This window comes from Pterocles gutturalis, unplaced genomic scaffold, assembly GCF_000699245.1.
Source record: "Pterocles gutturalis isolate BGI_N339 unplaced genomic scaffold, ASM69924v1 scaffold9112, whole genome shotgun sequence".
Lineage (NCBI taxonomy): Eukaryota > Metazoa > Chordata > Aves > Pterocliformes > Pteroclidae > Pterocles > Pterocles gutturalis.
This window is the reverse complement of record NW_010110181.1, coordinates 1,416-18,107: the sequence shown is the minus strand read 5'-3', so window position 1 is coordinate 18,107 and position 16,692 is coordinate 1,416. Positions and strand designations below refer to the sequence as shown.

At 37.2% G+C, this 16,692-nt stretch overlaps 1 protein-coding gene across 1 annotated transcript; it reads right to left on the bottom strand.

The window, feature by feature from the left end:
• Positions 1-1,367: 1,367 nt before the first annotated feature.
• Positions 1,368-15,847, bottom strand: HERPUD2 (HERPUD family member 2; the record flags this gene model as incomplete). Its single annotated transcript, XM_010073240.1, has 7 exons — positions 1,368-2,056; positions 2,374-2,488; positions 4,212-4,535; positions 4,860-4,982; positions 10,111-10,268; positions 12,321-12,434; positions 15,770-15,847. Coding segments are annotated over 7 exons (1,074 nt in total), but the record flags the coding sequence as incomplete, so codon positions are not given.
• Between the last annotated feature and the right edge of the window lie 845 nt (positions 15,848-16,692).

Below are 16,692 nucleotides of genomic sequence, written 5' to 3'. Positions count from 1 at the left end.
CAGCGCCATCTAGCGGCGCGCCGGGGCAGCGCGGCTGGGTTGGGGTCCCTCCGGTGGGAGTGGGGAGGGGGCTAGTTCCTGGCGAATTTGTTATTTTGTCTGTTACTCACTTCCTTCATGATCTCTGGTTAATAAACTAAGGCATCAAGTGCTCACTGGCTAAATTGCTCATTTATTTTTCCAGCAGTGTGTTTTCATATTCTTCTGTTCCTTTAAAAATCTAAGTTTGTGTAATAGTTCTTAAGTGTTAGTGAAGTTAGATCCATCGACCCAGTTAAAATGGTTACATTTCTTGGACAAGGTCTATGCATTCTATGTTTATGTAGTAAAGAACCTAAACTGAGAGCAGCTCTCCACAGTAACATAGGAATAAAACATCATAAACATGACTTATCATTGCTGCCTATACAGCAAATAATTGATGCTTGTAAGACTTAGATTTCTCCTCTTGTGACAGATTTGTAAAAGAGACTTTTAACTCAAGAAACATTCCATTGGAGCTGTTTAAACTAAAAACCTTTGTTCAAACTTATTTTTTCCAATTGAGAGTCAGCTTTCAATAAGGCCTAGAAATGCCGACAGGTGCTTTAAAGTACAAACCCAAAGAAAATTAAGTTTTAAAATTTCACTGCATTGCTTCAGCTGTTTGACATGAGCAAGCAAAAAAACCCAAACCCCTATAGCTCTCTTGTTCTGACCTATTTAAGAGCTTTGCCCTGTACTTGGAAATTACTAAGTTGGATCCACTTTCTTTTGGTTGTAGCACAACAGAACCTTCGCAGCCATTTTTCCGTTAGATAGCACATAACTTCAGAATTAGGAACAAAACCAAATGTAACTTCTTGGCTATGATTAAAATCTAAAGAAAACAAGGAAAAACCTAACAGTAGTACTGCACTATTATCTCATGCACAATTTTCCTTTTGTCAGTTTTAATCACGTTAATTAACTTTAATAATACAGACATCCTGCTGTTGAGACATACCCGTAATTGTGTATGCGCTGCTACAAACACTCCACTCCATCAGTATCAGTAATGCCACCATGATAACTTTATTCCACTCTCAAATCAATCATATCCTCATCCTTAATGACGCACTGTTTAGTTGCTTGCATTCAAATATGCATATAAACATCCAAAAGTTACCACAACAGTTTTTATTAAAAAAACCTAATGTACATGTTTTTTCCCCAGCACAGCTACATTTTTCTTAAAAATTACTGTATGTATCAAACATTTAAGGTTTACCCCATCATTGTCAATTGTCTTTGAAGAGCTGTCAAACATCTCCAACTTTAATGAACTTCAGTATAGCCTCAAGAAAAAGCTTTTGGCTTTCTAAATGTACAAGAAGAGGCTCAGTGTCTTGTGGCATGAAGACAACACGCCATTAACAAGTGATCCTTGTGTTCACTGCATTCTTTCAGGAATGATATAAACTCCAAATCCCAGGTGCTAACTCATACTCCACATAAAACTTACACCAAATACATTTAAGTTATTCAGATTAATAAACAGCATTTGGAAACGTCTGTCAACACTCATATTTTTAACAGCTCTTTAAAGAGGCAATGGCGCAGATGAAGTACAAGCTTTTTGCCTCAGTATAATACACATTTGAAATTAAAATAAAACATGGAAGACCGATATCTTTACATTTTATTCTTCAGATAAAGAAGAATCTTAAAGAAAGCATTTAAGTAGTCCACTTGTGCTTAAAAATAGTCAACGCATGAGAAAGCCAAAAGAAAATAATACACATTTTGTACACCATGATCAAAAAGATACCGTGATAAATTTTCAGAAATTGCACTGTATTTAGAACACTCTCTAGAATCTGCTCCACCTCTATGCACAGCTACTGAGGCTGCCCGACACAGTTTCTTTTCCACTTCAGTTGCCAACCTGTGGAGGCCCTTCAGGGATCAGTGATGTGAAGAAAGTTGTGATAAAGGACCAAGCAGAAGCCATGAGTCCAGGCTGCTGCTCTGTATTGGCATCTTCACCTGCATCTTCTCCGCTGTCTTCATCAATCCCATCATCCATAAGTCGTTCCTTTAAAAAGATAAATCGAAGCAATTCAACTGCTTCTTTTCAGAGCTCTGACATAACATAAGCAGCCATATCTTCCTACATTAAGTAACTTCTCTCAAAACAACCTCCTGAAGAATAACTAGCATGAAGACAGTCTGTGATTGAAAGAGACAATCAGTAATCATCAGACTGGAAAAACACGGAATTTAAGCAGCAGGCACAACCCTGAAGACAATGCTGAAAGCTTTCTGGTTAAACCAACTTCATTTCATGGACATTGACTTTCTGTCCAGGCATTACAGCTACCTTTACGATACAAAAGACATGTCTGCTCTTACCATCTCTTCAAGATCAGGATTATTTGCATGTGGCCCATCACGATTCACGTCCACGTTATTTGCTGCCTGCTGTTGGCCTCCCTCTTGCCTAAAGGGGAACCATCCAGCTTGGTGCCTATGGCAGAAAATGGAACAACAGAAAACTTCTTTTGAAAGGAACAAAAAGATTTTTCTGCTACAGCTAACTACTACAATAAATTTTTCAAATACTTTCAAATGAATGAAGCTACACGTATTTTTCTGCAAGTCTTACGTCTAGATTGAATGGCTATTCTTTGATGTTTGGGTTAAGAAGGGTCTTGCTAAAAGCTGTTCTTTAAGTTTCAGAAGTGCTGTTCACAGCCGTCTGTTCCAGAAGATGAGTAACTTACCATTATTAGGTGACTAAATATGTAGAATACTTTTTTGGGGGTTTCCTCCCTATTTTTAAGTACTTAAGTTACACTAATTTTGAAAATTAGCCTTAATTTTCATAGTTTAAAGTTGATTTTCTGGGGAAAAAAATTCCACAGATAATTCAGCTAAGGCTTGAACCACATTACCATTGTAATTTTTAAGTAAGTCTCTCCTATGTTTTCAAGTGTCTATATTTCAACTACTGTATCTACATGAGAAACAGAACAGTACTTCCGAAGACTGAGACTACACTGTAAAGAAACTCTCAGTGAGTGACATCAGACCAAAATATCAAGCATTACTGCTGTTTTCTACTTCTATTTACATTACTAAGGTATTTTCATATATAAAGGAAGTGATGACAACCATACTGATATTTCTTAATAGAGAGTGCGCTTAGGTCTTTATGATGCATTGTAAAAAAAAAAAAAAAAAAAATGAAGTCCCTGCAATTTTACCAGACCTAATACTCACCATTACAGTCACACTATCTTAATTCTGCCTTACACAATTTCCTGCACAAATCCCATGTTATTTTTGAAATATAAATGAGTTTAGCTCTGTAATTTTCCTTTCATATCCAAGCAGTAAATGTTCTAAGTTTATGGAAGCATACACTTAACCTATATGAAAAATTCCTTCCCCTCATCCCCACTTTCTAAATTTCCATCCCAAAATTCTACATTTCTACAATACTTATCTGTCAATATCACCAACACTTAAGAGCACTGTTGAGACAGGGGGATTTAAAGTTAACAAGGGATCAAAGACTAACTAATTAAGAATAGCTGTTCGGACAATATATGATTAACGTTTGCTGGGCCTGCAAAGACAGGATAAGAGGATCAAAGCTGTGATGATAGGGGAGGAACTGCTAACCCAAACGAGAGGAGAGAATACAACACCTGCAAGGCCACAGAGATAAAGAAGACTGCTTGGGCCTCTAAACAAGTTGGAACCGTCCTGGTTCTTTGGACTGAGACCAAGAGACCAGGGTGCAGAAGGACTCTTTAGCTAATTATAACATGAAGCGGAGCTAGGTAATTAATATGAATGAATGCATTACAAAACTTAATGCATATGCAACATTTTGGGGAATAAATAGAGGGATAGGTTTTGCGAAAAGGCGTGCATGTCTTTGGTGGAGCTATCCCTCATGTGCCGCAGCGCTGAATAAACTACATACCTACTTTACAACTTTCACGAGTTGTGGAGTTTTTCCACTTCACTGTGTTTCAGATACAAGTGGTACAAGTTTTGAGAACAATTTCTCAGTTTCTCTGCTTGTTTGAAATAAAATATTTTTTTTAACACACTGTACTGCAAAGGAATAGTGTCTAAACTTTTCTATTTCAGTAATTCTCTGCAGTTTAAATGGATTATACATTAGCACCACACTCTTACATATCAGATCTGCAGCTGTACTCAACTGTTGTACTCACAAATAAACCAGCAGCATGGCTCCCATTACCATGATGAATCGACTGAAGGAAGAATAGAAGTATACAATGCTCAGAAGAATCGCTGCTCTGGAGAACGTGTACATCCAGTCCAGCCAGTCCCGGTTGAAGTCCTCCTCATTCACTACTGGGCCACCCTGTGCATTCATCTGAACATTCGGGTTCACAGGCCTGTTCTCCTGGACGGCTACATTTGGTGCTGCTGCGGGCTCATTTGCAGGACCATGTTCTGAATTTACAGCTGGGGAAACTGCAGATCTTGCTGGCTCAGTGCTGGAAGTCCCTTGGGCTGAAACAGCAGCCTGGCTAAAAATTTAAACATAAAACTAGTTTGTCAGAAAAAAATGCACCAAAGTCTAAGCCTATTCTTGTCTTCTTTTCTACACTAATAAAAACAAAGTTTCAGACATGATACATGTCAAAACAAACTGCATTCTCCCTGAAATCTTCACTTATTAATACATTAATTCCAGTCCAAAACTGGGTTTTACAATTTGCTGGACGAAACCTACTGTAAAACAGCATTGACAGACAAAATAAACAGACATTTTGATCCTGCAAACATTTAACTTTTTAATAACTTCCCCTCATCAGCTTAACTCAGTACTACCTAAGATAATGCAGACTTACTATTGCATGTAGTACTGACGTGCGTACATGTGTTGCCACCAGATCATCTGTAAGGGACTGAATGCAGGATACATAGAAAATCCAGCAGGAACACCTTGGCCTGGAAACTGGTTGCCTATATTGCTATAGAAGGATTTAAAGAAAAAAATTCAGTTCTAAATTGCCACATTTATAAAACGCACTAATACTAAAAAACAATTAAAGTAGCATTCTTCCTCTCATTTGTCCCCCTACAATAATGCACCAAAATAACATGTAGTGACATCACCCCACCCATTGCAAAAAAGCACTATATTTTCATCCAAGAAATCAATGTACAAAGCTATTTCTATAGAAAGAGGATTTATGTTTTTGTGCTTAGATGTCTGTCACTAGCTGCACCTCTGGGACAAAATCATATTGAAAATTTTTCAAAATTGTGTACACAACACATATTCTACCATACAATTCCTTTTACCTTCAAAGGCCACCCTTAAAGGCACTGCAGGAGCTGTAAAGGGAAAACTTACTGCCTTCTACAACTTTCTTTCAGAAGCAATACCTGAAATACCACTGTGATCAAAAACATGAAAAAATGAACATGAGCAAAGACACCAAACTAATCTTTCAATGACAGCTTCTGAAGATCACAACTAAGAACACTGTCAATTATTTACCTCCCCCTCTCAATATTTGGAGCGTGATTCACCTCCCTCAGGCTTTTAACTTCAGTTCACATGCAAGAAATATAAAGCTCCTATACATAAGTTTTAGGTTTGGTTTTGTCCACTTTTAAACTTCTTAGCCTCTCTTACCTCCTAGAGCACATAGCATGTTTTTTTTTTTTTTCCCCAAAGATTTTGATGTAGTGAACTGTAGTAAACCAGGACATCTTTCAGGACAGCATGAGAGTATAAAGCACGAAGAAAAGTTTATTCAGACTGCAGGTAGCAAAAGCTGAGACTGCTGTAATTGTACTGCAGACTACACCTGTTCCCTAAGTAAGGCACTCCCTGCAAAGATATCACCAAGAGATTTCATTAGTCTACCAGGCATTCAGATACACAAGACATGCCCAGAAAGAAAGATGGGAGGAAGGTATTAAAATCTTTTTTCCATCTTACGCATGATTAAGTATTTCATTGTCATTCTGGACAAGAGCCTGCTATGCAACTCCACGACCTCTGCGAAAACTGTTTGTTATGTTTCTATTTAGTCATAACCTGCTTTGACAACAGTTTGGGGAAAAAAAGAGAAAAAGAAAAGAAAGCAAAAGCTGCTTTTGTGCTACCACATACAAACTGAGATAATCATAGGCAATACTCTAGGTTTCTTCCAGAAATTGCAAGGGGGAACTGGCAGCCCTGCTGACGCTACTTATTTACGCGTAATTAACATGCTGGAATAGCAAAGCTGTCAAGCTGCGATTGAAAAGCATCAATCATGCTTTTATCTTCATGGCTGCAAGCTTTAAGAATGTGTTTTTCTATCCTCTTAACTGGCAAACACCGAGAAATATGACTCCTACAAAATCCATACAATGTTTGACCCTCAAAACACAAAGATGATTCAAATATTCTCCACGGGTGTCATCAAGTACTACCTTGTGAGAAATCACTGAGCAATGTCTCTATTTCAAGCACGCACGATATCACCTGGGGATGCGAATAGGAAGGACCACTCACTCTTCAACCACACCTATTTTTCCAGCTAAGTCACCAATAAGCAGTGCTACCCACCCTGCCTGAGGGAGTTCTGCAGAAACTCACCAATTCTTTTTCTCATCAGTTACAGATTTTAAGGTGGTTCTTTAAAGCTGCTAAATTGAGCTCGACAAAAGTTGAGAGGCCTTAGGCTAATAGCTCTCTTTCACTGATACATCTTTTAGAAATGTTATAGGATTTGAACATCTGCTTTCTTCCACTTTCAAATGTTGCTTTCTTGATGTCTTACAGCTCAACAGTAGATTAAGAAACCAGTCAACTAAGACAAACCACAGATTTCAGTTATGTCATATTCTTTCCCTTCCCAAACATTTTGGCGAGGTGGGTTTTTTTTTTCCTTTTCTTCCAACAACTTTTCTACAAGATGGAACTTTGAGACCCAAGATTTAACTTTTTAAGATCTGACATCAATATTCAAGAACTGGTTTCTGCCTTAGAATGCCAACTAGCTCAGCAGTATTTTATTTGCTCATCAAAAATCAGAATGAGGCAGACATTGTCAATTATACAGCTATTACAGCTGCCAGGGTATTAAGTTAGCTTTTGAAATTCAGGAACAACTGTATACACAAGTGTAATGTATTTCAGTGAAAAGAACCTCCAAAGGAAGAGGCTCTTCTCAGCAAAGCAAGCTGGCTTGCTGTTAGAAGAGAAAGGAAAGTAGCACATGTTTTCTCCTCATTTCTTTCCAAAAAGAAGAGAAAGAGGCAAGAAGCAGCGTAGTTCAAAAGAACAGCAGCAACACCACAAGAGCAGAGAAACAAATTGGACAGGCACAGGCATTCCAAGATTGGAGAACAAAGCAGAGCAGACAGTAGAAGAAAAGTTAAGTCAGAGAACAGTTTTTAAGGCTCAAATGGTAGAGGTAGCTATGGTAGAATATTTTGAAAAGAAAGAGGCATCCTACTCTCCTTAAAGGGCTAGAAAGCTCAGAATTACTTCTTGTGGTCTATGGAAGACACCTAAAATGAGCTAACTGGGATTCAACTTGAGGGTAAAGTCAGACTAGTTAGCTAGCATCACCGTGAAGATACTGCTCACCACTAATGGAAAAATAAGACCTTTTTATTCAGACTTAAAAGCTCAGTCTCTGCCATCTGCATGACTGACAGTAACTGCATTTATTTAATGACCTTGACTCACAAAGACATTTCATTTAGTGTTAGTCTTATGAGAGGCTGGGATATTAGGATATTTCAATATCGTCTGCTATGTTATTTGCTACTTCAGAAAAAAAATATACAGTGAGCAAAGGGAGCTGATGAAGCAAGGTATTTATGTCCTAGAACATACTGTATGCTGTCAGTATGGCATTTTGTTGTTCACTTTCAAACATTACTATGCACACAACACAGAAACATTTCATTAGATGGGCTGCCCACACTTGACAAATCATCTCACTCTCTTGATGTTTCTTGTCTGTTTACTGCTTGCGGGTACTCTGCAATGTGAAATGCAAACCACTGAGCCCATCTGTTCTGCTTGTACCTGCCCAGCACAGTGGGGCCCTGATCCACAAACAAGTCCATAGAAGCAAACGATGCTGTACTTGTTCTCCACAGCAAGAGACTGACTTGATAGATACATAAACTACTTGCCCAGTCCCAACTGAAGTCTAGATTCTGAGAAAACAGCATTTACAAAAGCTCTAATGAAACAAAGTTTTAATTGCTTTCTCTGTTATATTTTAACAATTTGAATTAGCTGTTTTCCCAAAGGGTATTCAACTTGCACACTGAAGCTTTATGCCAGGAACTGAAAAACCATCAAAACTATCACTTAATCACCTAACATTCATGTTACTTTTTTGCACAACTACTTTACTAATGACACTTGCAAAACGCTCAAGAAAACTGACCCTCACATACATTTTCACACATCTGGAGACCTTTCCCCATCAGTAGAATAAGTTTTTGTTAATGAAAAAGTATGAAAAATTACTAAAAAGGTAAGAGAAGGCAACGCAAATTTCAGCTACAAACCTTCATTGTTCCTAACAAGTCTCAGTCTGTGCATAAATTACATTAAAGCTAGATTTCATTGTCCCATACAATGTTTAAGAGAGCAGCTAAAAAACAGAAGGCATTTCTTATTGCTGGAATACAAGTAGCAGTGCCCTGAAGCAAAAACAGATGCATCCAAGAAGATTACTGAAAGCATTAAAAAGGTTTTTTTAAGACACCAGCAAACTACAGGAGGCACTGGCACAGACTGAGCACAGCCAGCGCCTACCAGTCTGTAGCAAAGATCCACCCTAAGCCCTGATAGCGTTCCATTAAATTACTTTTACAAAAATATACTGACGAAAAACTCACTCTAAAGGTACGCTTACATGAAAAGTTAATTTGAAAAACATTAAAACTTCTTACAGGTTAGCAATTTACATAACACACAATAAATTACTTCTGGAATTAATTTACATTACACCAAAGCGCAATCTTGACAGTGAACCTAGCTTTGTCATAAAGGTAAGTATAACCACTTCTGCAGAGATGCATGAATAACATAAGTGTCCCACCCACTGCAAAGGCAATTTCTTCCCAGTAGACATTTCAGATAAACAATAAAAAGGACTTGAAGTAATTCAGGATGAAAACCAGTAAGACTAGTCAAGTCTCGGTTAACTCTAACAAGAGAGCAAGTAAATTGAACTGAAACTAAGTAAATGTTCAACAGTTCTTGAAATCTCTTTTCAGTGACAGAAATAATTGTTACTGTTAGCAGATTCATACAGCTTTTTGTTTCAACAATCTCCAAAGAAAATCTCTAGAATCTATACAGCACTGGGAGAACGCCTTGTCAGAAAGAAATGTTTAAAGCGTTCCCTGGGGAAATGGCAGCTATCATCTCAGAACACACTATCCTCCTGTTTAACCCTTGGAAGAAAATAAAAAAAAACCCATGTTTAAGAAGTTGCAAAGGTCACATGGGTTAAAAATTCCTAAAGCTGCTTTAAGTGAAAAAAAAAAGAAAAAAATCTAGAAAGTTACCTAATAACAGATCTGATCTAGAGATGTACACTAGTTACATTTCATTGGTATGTATGAAAAATGTAGATACACAAGCATTTGCATGTACTCAAAAACATTTGCATATCATTTCTGCAGTTGAATCCAACATGGAGAAGTGAAGAGTTACAGCTCTTATGTGTCAAAAACTAAGAACCATCATATTCTGATAAGAATTTAGTGTTCACTATTACAATAAAGGATTAGAAAAAGCAAGCAGAAGCAATAATTTTATCAGTTACATTACTAACTACATCCACTAGATAAATATTACAACTGCACTTATCAACAAAGTTGAGGGCAGAAAGCATGAAGAAAAAATAAAAACCAGCCTGAAGTGGAGCACTAACAACACTTACTCTTTGACTCCTGGTTAAAAACATTTATGTCCATATTAAAAATGTTTTTAAATGTGACTTAGGCTTTAAGATCCACTAGCCAAATCATAGTGCAGACTGTGAAAGAAACGCAATTGTAACTGAACATTTAAAGCACTTTAAAGAGTATCAAAAAGCTGAGGATTGCTTCAATCTCACTTACCCTTGCATTAAATAAGGGAACTGGTGGCTTGGTGTGGGAGTGCTTTGTGCTTGTGGAAGATTACGATGCCTCACTCCATCTGCACTAGTGTTCAAAGATGTAGATGAAGCTTCTTGGTTTGTGGGTGAGGCAGCAGTTGATCCAGAACGGTCCAAATTCTTAAAAATAAATAAAACTGAGGTTGGGGATCTCTTTGCCAGAGTTACAAGATTTACTACCGTCTCTTAAAAAAACTATTTGCTTTAATGCTTTGTCAAAATGTTATTGAGAATATAAGCACCAGGCAAGTCTTCTGGGGTTTTATTGGTTCTGGCAAGCCTTTAGTAAAAGGAGAAATTCAAAACTGCACTCAGGTGCACATACAAAAAAAAAGTTTTCAGAAAGACTCAACATTTGATAGGGAACTGGGAACACTGGAAACCAAGGTTTTAAAAAGCTCAACCAAACTAAAGCTTAATTCAACGAACATTTAGCAGCAACAAAATTTCTAGTGGCTACTATTAACAAAAGTAACTACAGCCTCAGGATACAAGTTTATATTCAGAGACAACAGTGCCTGCAGTGGCTTAAAAGACCATTCCTCCATTCTTCTCTTCAGTCTCCCATCCTACTCCTCTACTCATCATCCTCTTCACTGTGCCAGCTGGGAGAGGGCAGGAGGTGGTAGAAGGGAAGTAGCTAGGAACTACTTAGATTCCCAGGAACACACCTAAACCTAGTGTGTCAGAAGTTCAATGCTTTCCAAGATCAACGCTTAATGCTGGAAGCAGGACAACAGCTGGCTTGCCTACATTATTTGTCACCATAACAAGACCGCAATTTGGCCACTGAGACGCATTATTTTAATGTTAATAAATCCCCAAATCCTGTTGCTAAGCATTACTGTAATGTTTACTCAGTAGAAAATCCTCTTCAACTTTGATAACTCAGGAAGTGAGGAGCTGCAATTACTTAAGACATCCATATCACATTTGCCCTACAAAGGAAAACAAGAAAAATTTACCACTAGACAGTGGGGGCAAAATAAAAGTAAAAAACAAATGGAAGAACAAAGGCCATTCAAGCTTTGGGATTAAGCTGTTGCCTTCACAGTATTATGAATTTAACACTGTGCATATTGACTGCTTCAAGGAGTCATTAATACAGTCATTTAAATACAACATTTACAACTGATCTATGTAGTAATAAAACAATCACAAAGGAGGGCCTCTCTGTCATGCTTGCAAAGATATAAATACTGCCTTTGAAGAGAGGATGTAACCACTATCCACTCTCTACTATCGCTTAAACCACTCGTGTTTCTGACTGTCACACAGCAGTCAGTACCTTATCGACAGAGGAATGAAGACAGACGGCTTATTACTGGAAGGCTATCTTCCATATGCTGATAACGCACCACAGATGAGAACTACCTACAACGGTATTGTATACATTCCTTTCTGACTAAACTTGAAGAGTCGCTTAGCGATACTGCCAGCTCTGGAAAAAGCCAAGGGAATTACACCGATGACGACCAAGTCATCAACAGAAACGTTAACTGCACTTCTGTCAGAGTACAACCAAAGAACATCATCAATTTTGGAGGGTGTGAAGAGGGAAAGACTCAGAACACCCTAAACAAAAGTGTTCTATGAACAGCTTAAATAATAAAACAGTACAAACACTCCCTACTTCTCACTGTCTTACAGACACTGTGACTACCTTGAAGCTACTACATAAGTACAGGCCAATTCCTGCCAAGCAGAACAAGCAGCGGCCAAACTCCACCTGTCCATCGCACAACACAGGCACTAATTTGACTGGTCTCTCTTCAGTGGGACAAATTTTCACAAAACAGATCAGAACTTGGGTTTGTTTTTTTAAAAAAACAAAACTGAATGTACTGTTCAATTTCTGCCAAAGGATATGGAGAGAAAGGAAAATATACTTTTCAATAAAGTGTTAAAAATAAAAAATAGCTTAGAAAAAGTAGTACTTTATCATCTAATAAACATAATTGTATTGTAATTTGAAAAAAGTCATCTTTGTTTAAATAAAGTGACACCCTTAAATAATCAAGTCTAACTGTACGAATTCATACGGCATGCTCTACTTTCACCACATTATTTTACAGTCACATTTTAAAAATTAAGAGAGAAATTCCTGGAAAGCTTCCTCAGTACAGAAGAAATTCATGTCCTGTGTATGAAAAAAAAAAAAACCAAACTCACTGAGCTACTGCTGGAGGTTGAGGCTCCATGACCTTCTCTACTGGTGCTGGGTTTTGGAGAACTTGGGGGTGTCCGAGAAGTACATACCAGGTGAACCATATGATATTCATCTTGCTAGAAATCAAAGAAATTGAAGAGCTAAAGCAACAATATTTGAGAAATTTACAAACAAAAAAAATTATTTAAAAATCCACTTTCAAAGTTGCATTTGCAGTCAGTAAAGATACATTATACAAAATGGAGAGACTATAAAGCAAAACTTGAGCCTAGCACAAGTCTACTGTTTCACAACTCACGTTTTCTTAGCAACTGTCCACAATAACGTATTGAACATTCACTTACCCCCAGTTTTCCCTAGAACTGCAGTACAGCAGAACCAATGGAAGACCACACAGAGAAACGTGAGAAGTATATCATCACCTTTAACTTTTGTTTTGGAAAAATCTCAAACCCTTTACAGGGTTTGGTTTCCTTAAAGTTAAGGATGCTTACAATTATCACTGAGATCTAATGAAGAGTGTTATTCAATTAAGACATCAGGGTAAATGAAAAATTTAGGCACTGGAATTCCACAAGCAAGCCAAGATAAGAAAAATGTACCAGCCATTGCCTCCACCTCACTCTAGTTTAAGCTTGGCTCAAACCTCACCTGCAGACCCAACTGAAGAGCCCCTGCAGCTATACCATGCTCAGGGAATGCTATTTGAAGCACTAGAGGGGACTTGAGTATTACTAAATATTTGAAAGTGAGGAAGCGATCAAGTGGCACTGCTTGAAGCCATGTCAGCATGCAAGTAATCAGCCCACTCTGGTCTTTCATGAATATACTCCCCCCTGCCACACAGATGCCATAACAACTTCAATCTGAAGCTATTTCATTGTACCAAATTAAAACACCCCATTATACCAGCATGCTTGAAACTTACATGGCCATAGCAACAAGAACAGCTACGAGTGAATTGGAATTGCACACTACAGCTTCCTCAGTAACCAAATTTTAAATAAGAAAAGCAACCAAAAAAAAATTCTGTCCTCTTCTGAAATCGATGTGGTGCAGTCAAGCTGCAGTTTGCAATGACATGACATTTAGAAATACCAGGCTTACAGGTTTTTTTTTAAACTATAAAAAAAAAGTTAAAATACACACTCATTTTTAAGTTTTCATCTTCAGGAATAAAGAAAACTGGGTAACTCCTTTTATACACCATTGTGCACTACTGCTAGCATAGCCTATCCTTATCCACATTCACTTAAACTCCTCCGCGTGTATCAGTTTCTAGCCCCAACCACAGCCTCATTATTACATTAAGTGTAGTTTCTTACTCGTCAGTGATAGTAAGCAATGATCAGAGAGCACTGAAAGCAGGTGATCAGCATTCTGACCACATCAAAAGCCCTTAACCTAACTAGTGACCTTCTTTCTAGAAAAGAACTTGTGCCACTTGGACAGGCAAAGGAAGGCAGACATCTTATTTGTAAGTTTACAGTGTACAGCTTTACGTGACGTGACAGTTTCTTGCAATATATTTCTATTTATACATCACTTGTTGAACATCACTATGCTTGAAGAGTGCCATGGCTTACAGCCTCAAGGTATTTTATATCAGCGAAATGACACTGCTCAGTATCAAAGAGCAAGTATCACAAAGTAACTTGAGAGATTTGACAAATACTCAAATAATATCAGGGATCTATAGCTAATCAAGCAGGAAGAATGTGGCAGAGAATGAGACTGAATTTAAGAGCAATCATACCTCTTTTCCAAAAGCTCTTAAAAACTTGAGCACAAAAAAAAACCCTCTTCCTGAAACATAAATTTTTAACTTTGTGCTTAAGACTGATGAGTACGTTTCTAAATTCACTAAGTTTCTTTAACTAAACTCAGGGCCTATAAGGCTACCAAAATGCCTTTAAAGTCACATATAGCCCCTGCATAGTGAAGGAAGACATTAGTTAGGCAAAACTTCTCTTCTAGTATGTAAGTAAGGTTTGAAATTCTGTTTTCTATAACTAGTCTGCTGCAAGCAGGCCAAGTGAATTTAAGGAATTCAGACCTCATTTTGTCCTTAACAAGCAAAACTAAGCTTTGAGGTAAGTTATATAAGCATTTTCATGAACTTTCAAGTGGTACACAATGTATCTACTGGTTGGCAATAGTCCAGCTCTAGTTTCCATAGTAAATTTCACTCATTTTTTGGTAAGCAGTTAAATCAATTTAATTAAATCTACTTAAGAATTAAGATTATAAAGTAATAACACCGTTGGTCTGCTCAAGTGATAGGCAAGATTCCTCTGCATCAGTTTCTCCATACTTAATACAGAAGTTCAGTTGCCTGCTTTCACTAAAGCATCCTTCTCCTTTAGAGACTTTCCTCCATACCCAATAATAAAATGTAACCCCCTCTTACAGTCTGTACATTGATTTTTACCTTCATACGCTACAAAAAAAGTATCATTACCGACACCCCGGTAGTGTATGACAAAGCTTACCTATTTCATCAGATTAAAAACTGTGTAATTGTTTAATGACCATATATTTCCCAAACATAGCTATTGATGCATCCTGACCTGTTTACAAGGAGTTTAGAGAATACTCAACATAATGCATCATGTTTTCTGTTACCATCAAAACTGAAACAAAGTTCTTGATAATCTGCCCTGAACCTCATCTTATTGTATACATTTTTAAGAACTCTACTAACTTAATGAAGTCGCTATTACTTGGCTGCATCAATCCAAACTATCTGAATGCATCTGAGAACTAAGTGGATGTATTTCAAGATTTCCTACATCAGAGGTCATGTGTACTCAGGATGTGGATTTAAATGTTGACTGGAGAATCCAAAGTTAGATTAGTAACATTATTTTTCCCCAAGATGAACCAGCAGAATGAAAAAAAAAAAAAAAGACATAAAAAACACAGGAACTTTTAAACATCATCAGGAACAGCTGATACCTGACAAATAAAACCAGGACATCAAATAGCTTTCCCAGCAAAACCATTCAGGAGTTTAGAATTCTGGTTTTGCATATAAATATATTACCCTTAATTTGCTTACACAAGTGCCATTTTTAATGTAAGTTCTCAGATTTAAGTATGTACAGAAATGAAATGATGCCCAAAACCAACACAAATGTGTTAAATTACTCTGTTTAGGTCATAGTGGAAACTGTCCAAAGAAGTCAGTCCATGCTGCATATCACTTGTTTGGGACTTACACGGCCTGCTCGCTCTCCCACTAACCGTAAACATGCCTCAATCTAGAAGTATCACAATCCTGCATACAAGGGATACTTGAAAATACATTCTCCTGAACATGTCAACATTATATGATTACATCTCTCAATACAACAATGAAAATTTGAAGCTAAACAACACAAATCTAAATTCCTCTTTCCCAAAAAGGGGTTTTTGATCAAATATCATATGGTGTTGATATCAAGCTTACTTTTCTGAGAACATCTTTCAGCTGCAGATGATCAGGAAGCAGTCTGCCAGAATACACCAGTCGCTGATCCTTTGTAGACTAGGAGATGGGACAAAGAAAGGAATTTAGCTTTTTCCTGCTGTACACATATACAGCTGGAAATAACACTTGCGGACGAGAAAACCCCTTGTAGCTCCAACCACCAACGGACAGCCTTAAAAACATTTCAGAAGCTTCACAAATCCAGCTCACAAATTAATTCTGCAAAAGAATTCTGCTATTATGCACTCAGCAAGAGTACCATAACAATTATCAGCACTCAACTGGCAAATGCTGCTCAAGAAAACTATCAAGTATGCTCAAAAATTCCTTTCTTTTAAAGATTTACTCTTTATCCTGCCCCCATTCCCAGGCACTTGCTGAAAAAGTAGACGGAAAAGTAGCTGGGTCAAAGAAAAATACCAAAAATAGTTAGTAGAATGATGGAACGATAATTAAAATATACAGAAGAAGGGCACAAATTTCAATCTTTTTTCAAGACGGAATTTCTGTTATTAGTCCCTGCCCCATCCCCACACCGTCCAAAAAAAATAATGACAAGGGGAAACAAGGAAGAAAGCATTAAAAACCATGAAGCAGAAAAAGGTTGTGTTTTTTTTTTTTAAGGTAGCCTTCAAAGTTCAGTAAGCTTTTTTCTTGTTCTTACACTTCCACAGTTTAAAATACCTTATTAATGCAAATAAATATTTTCAAAATTATTATTATTTTAAAAACAAATTATATGCTATTCACAAGGTAATAACTTTTAACTATTCTACACAGAAGAGATAATGATAAAATTCTTTTTAAAAATGAAACTATTTGGGGTACCTATTTACAGTAAGATGTCCAGTACACTAAAGCTACAAGCAGCTTACAAGGTTAAACAAAACAAACAAAAACAA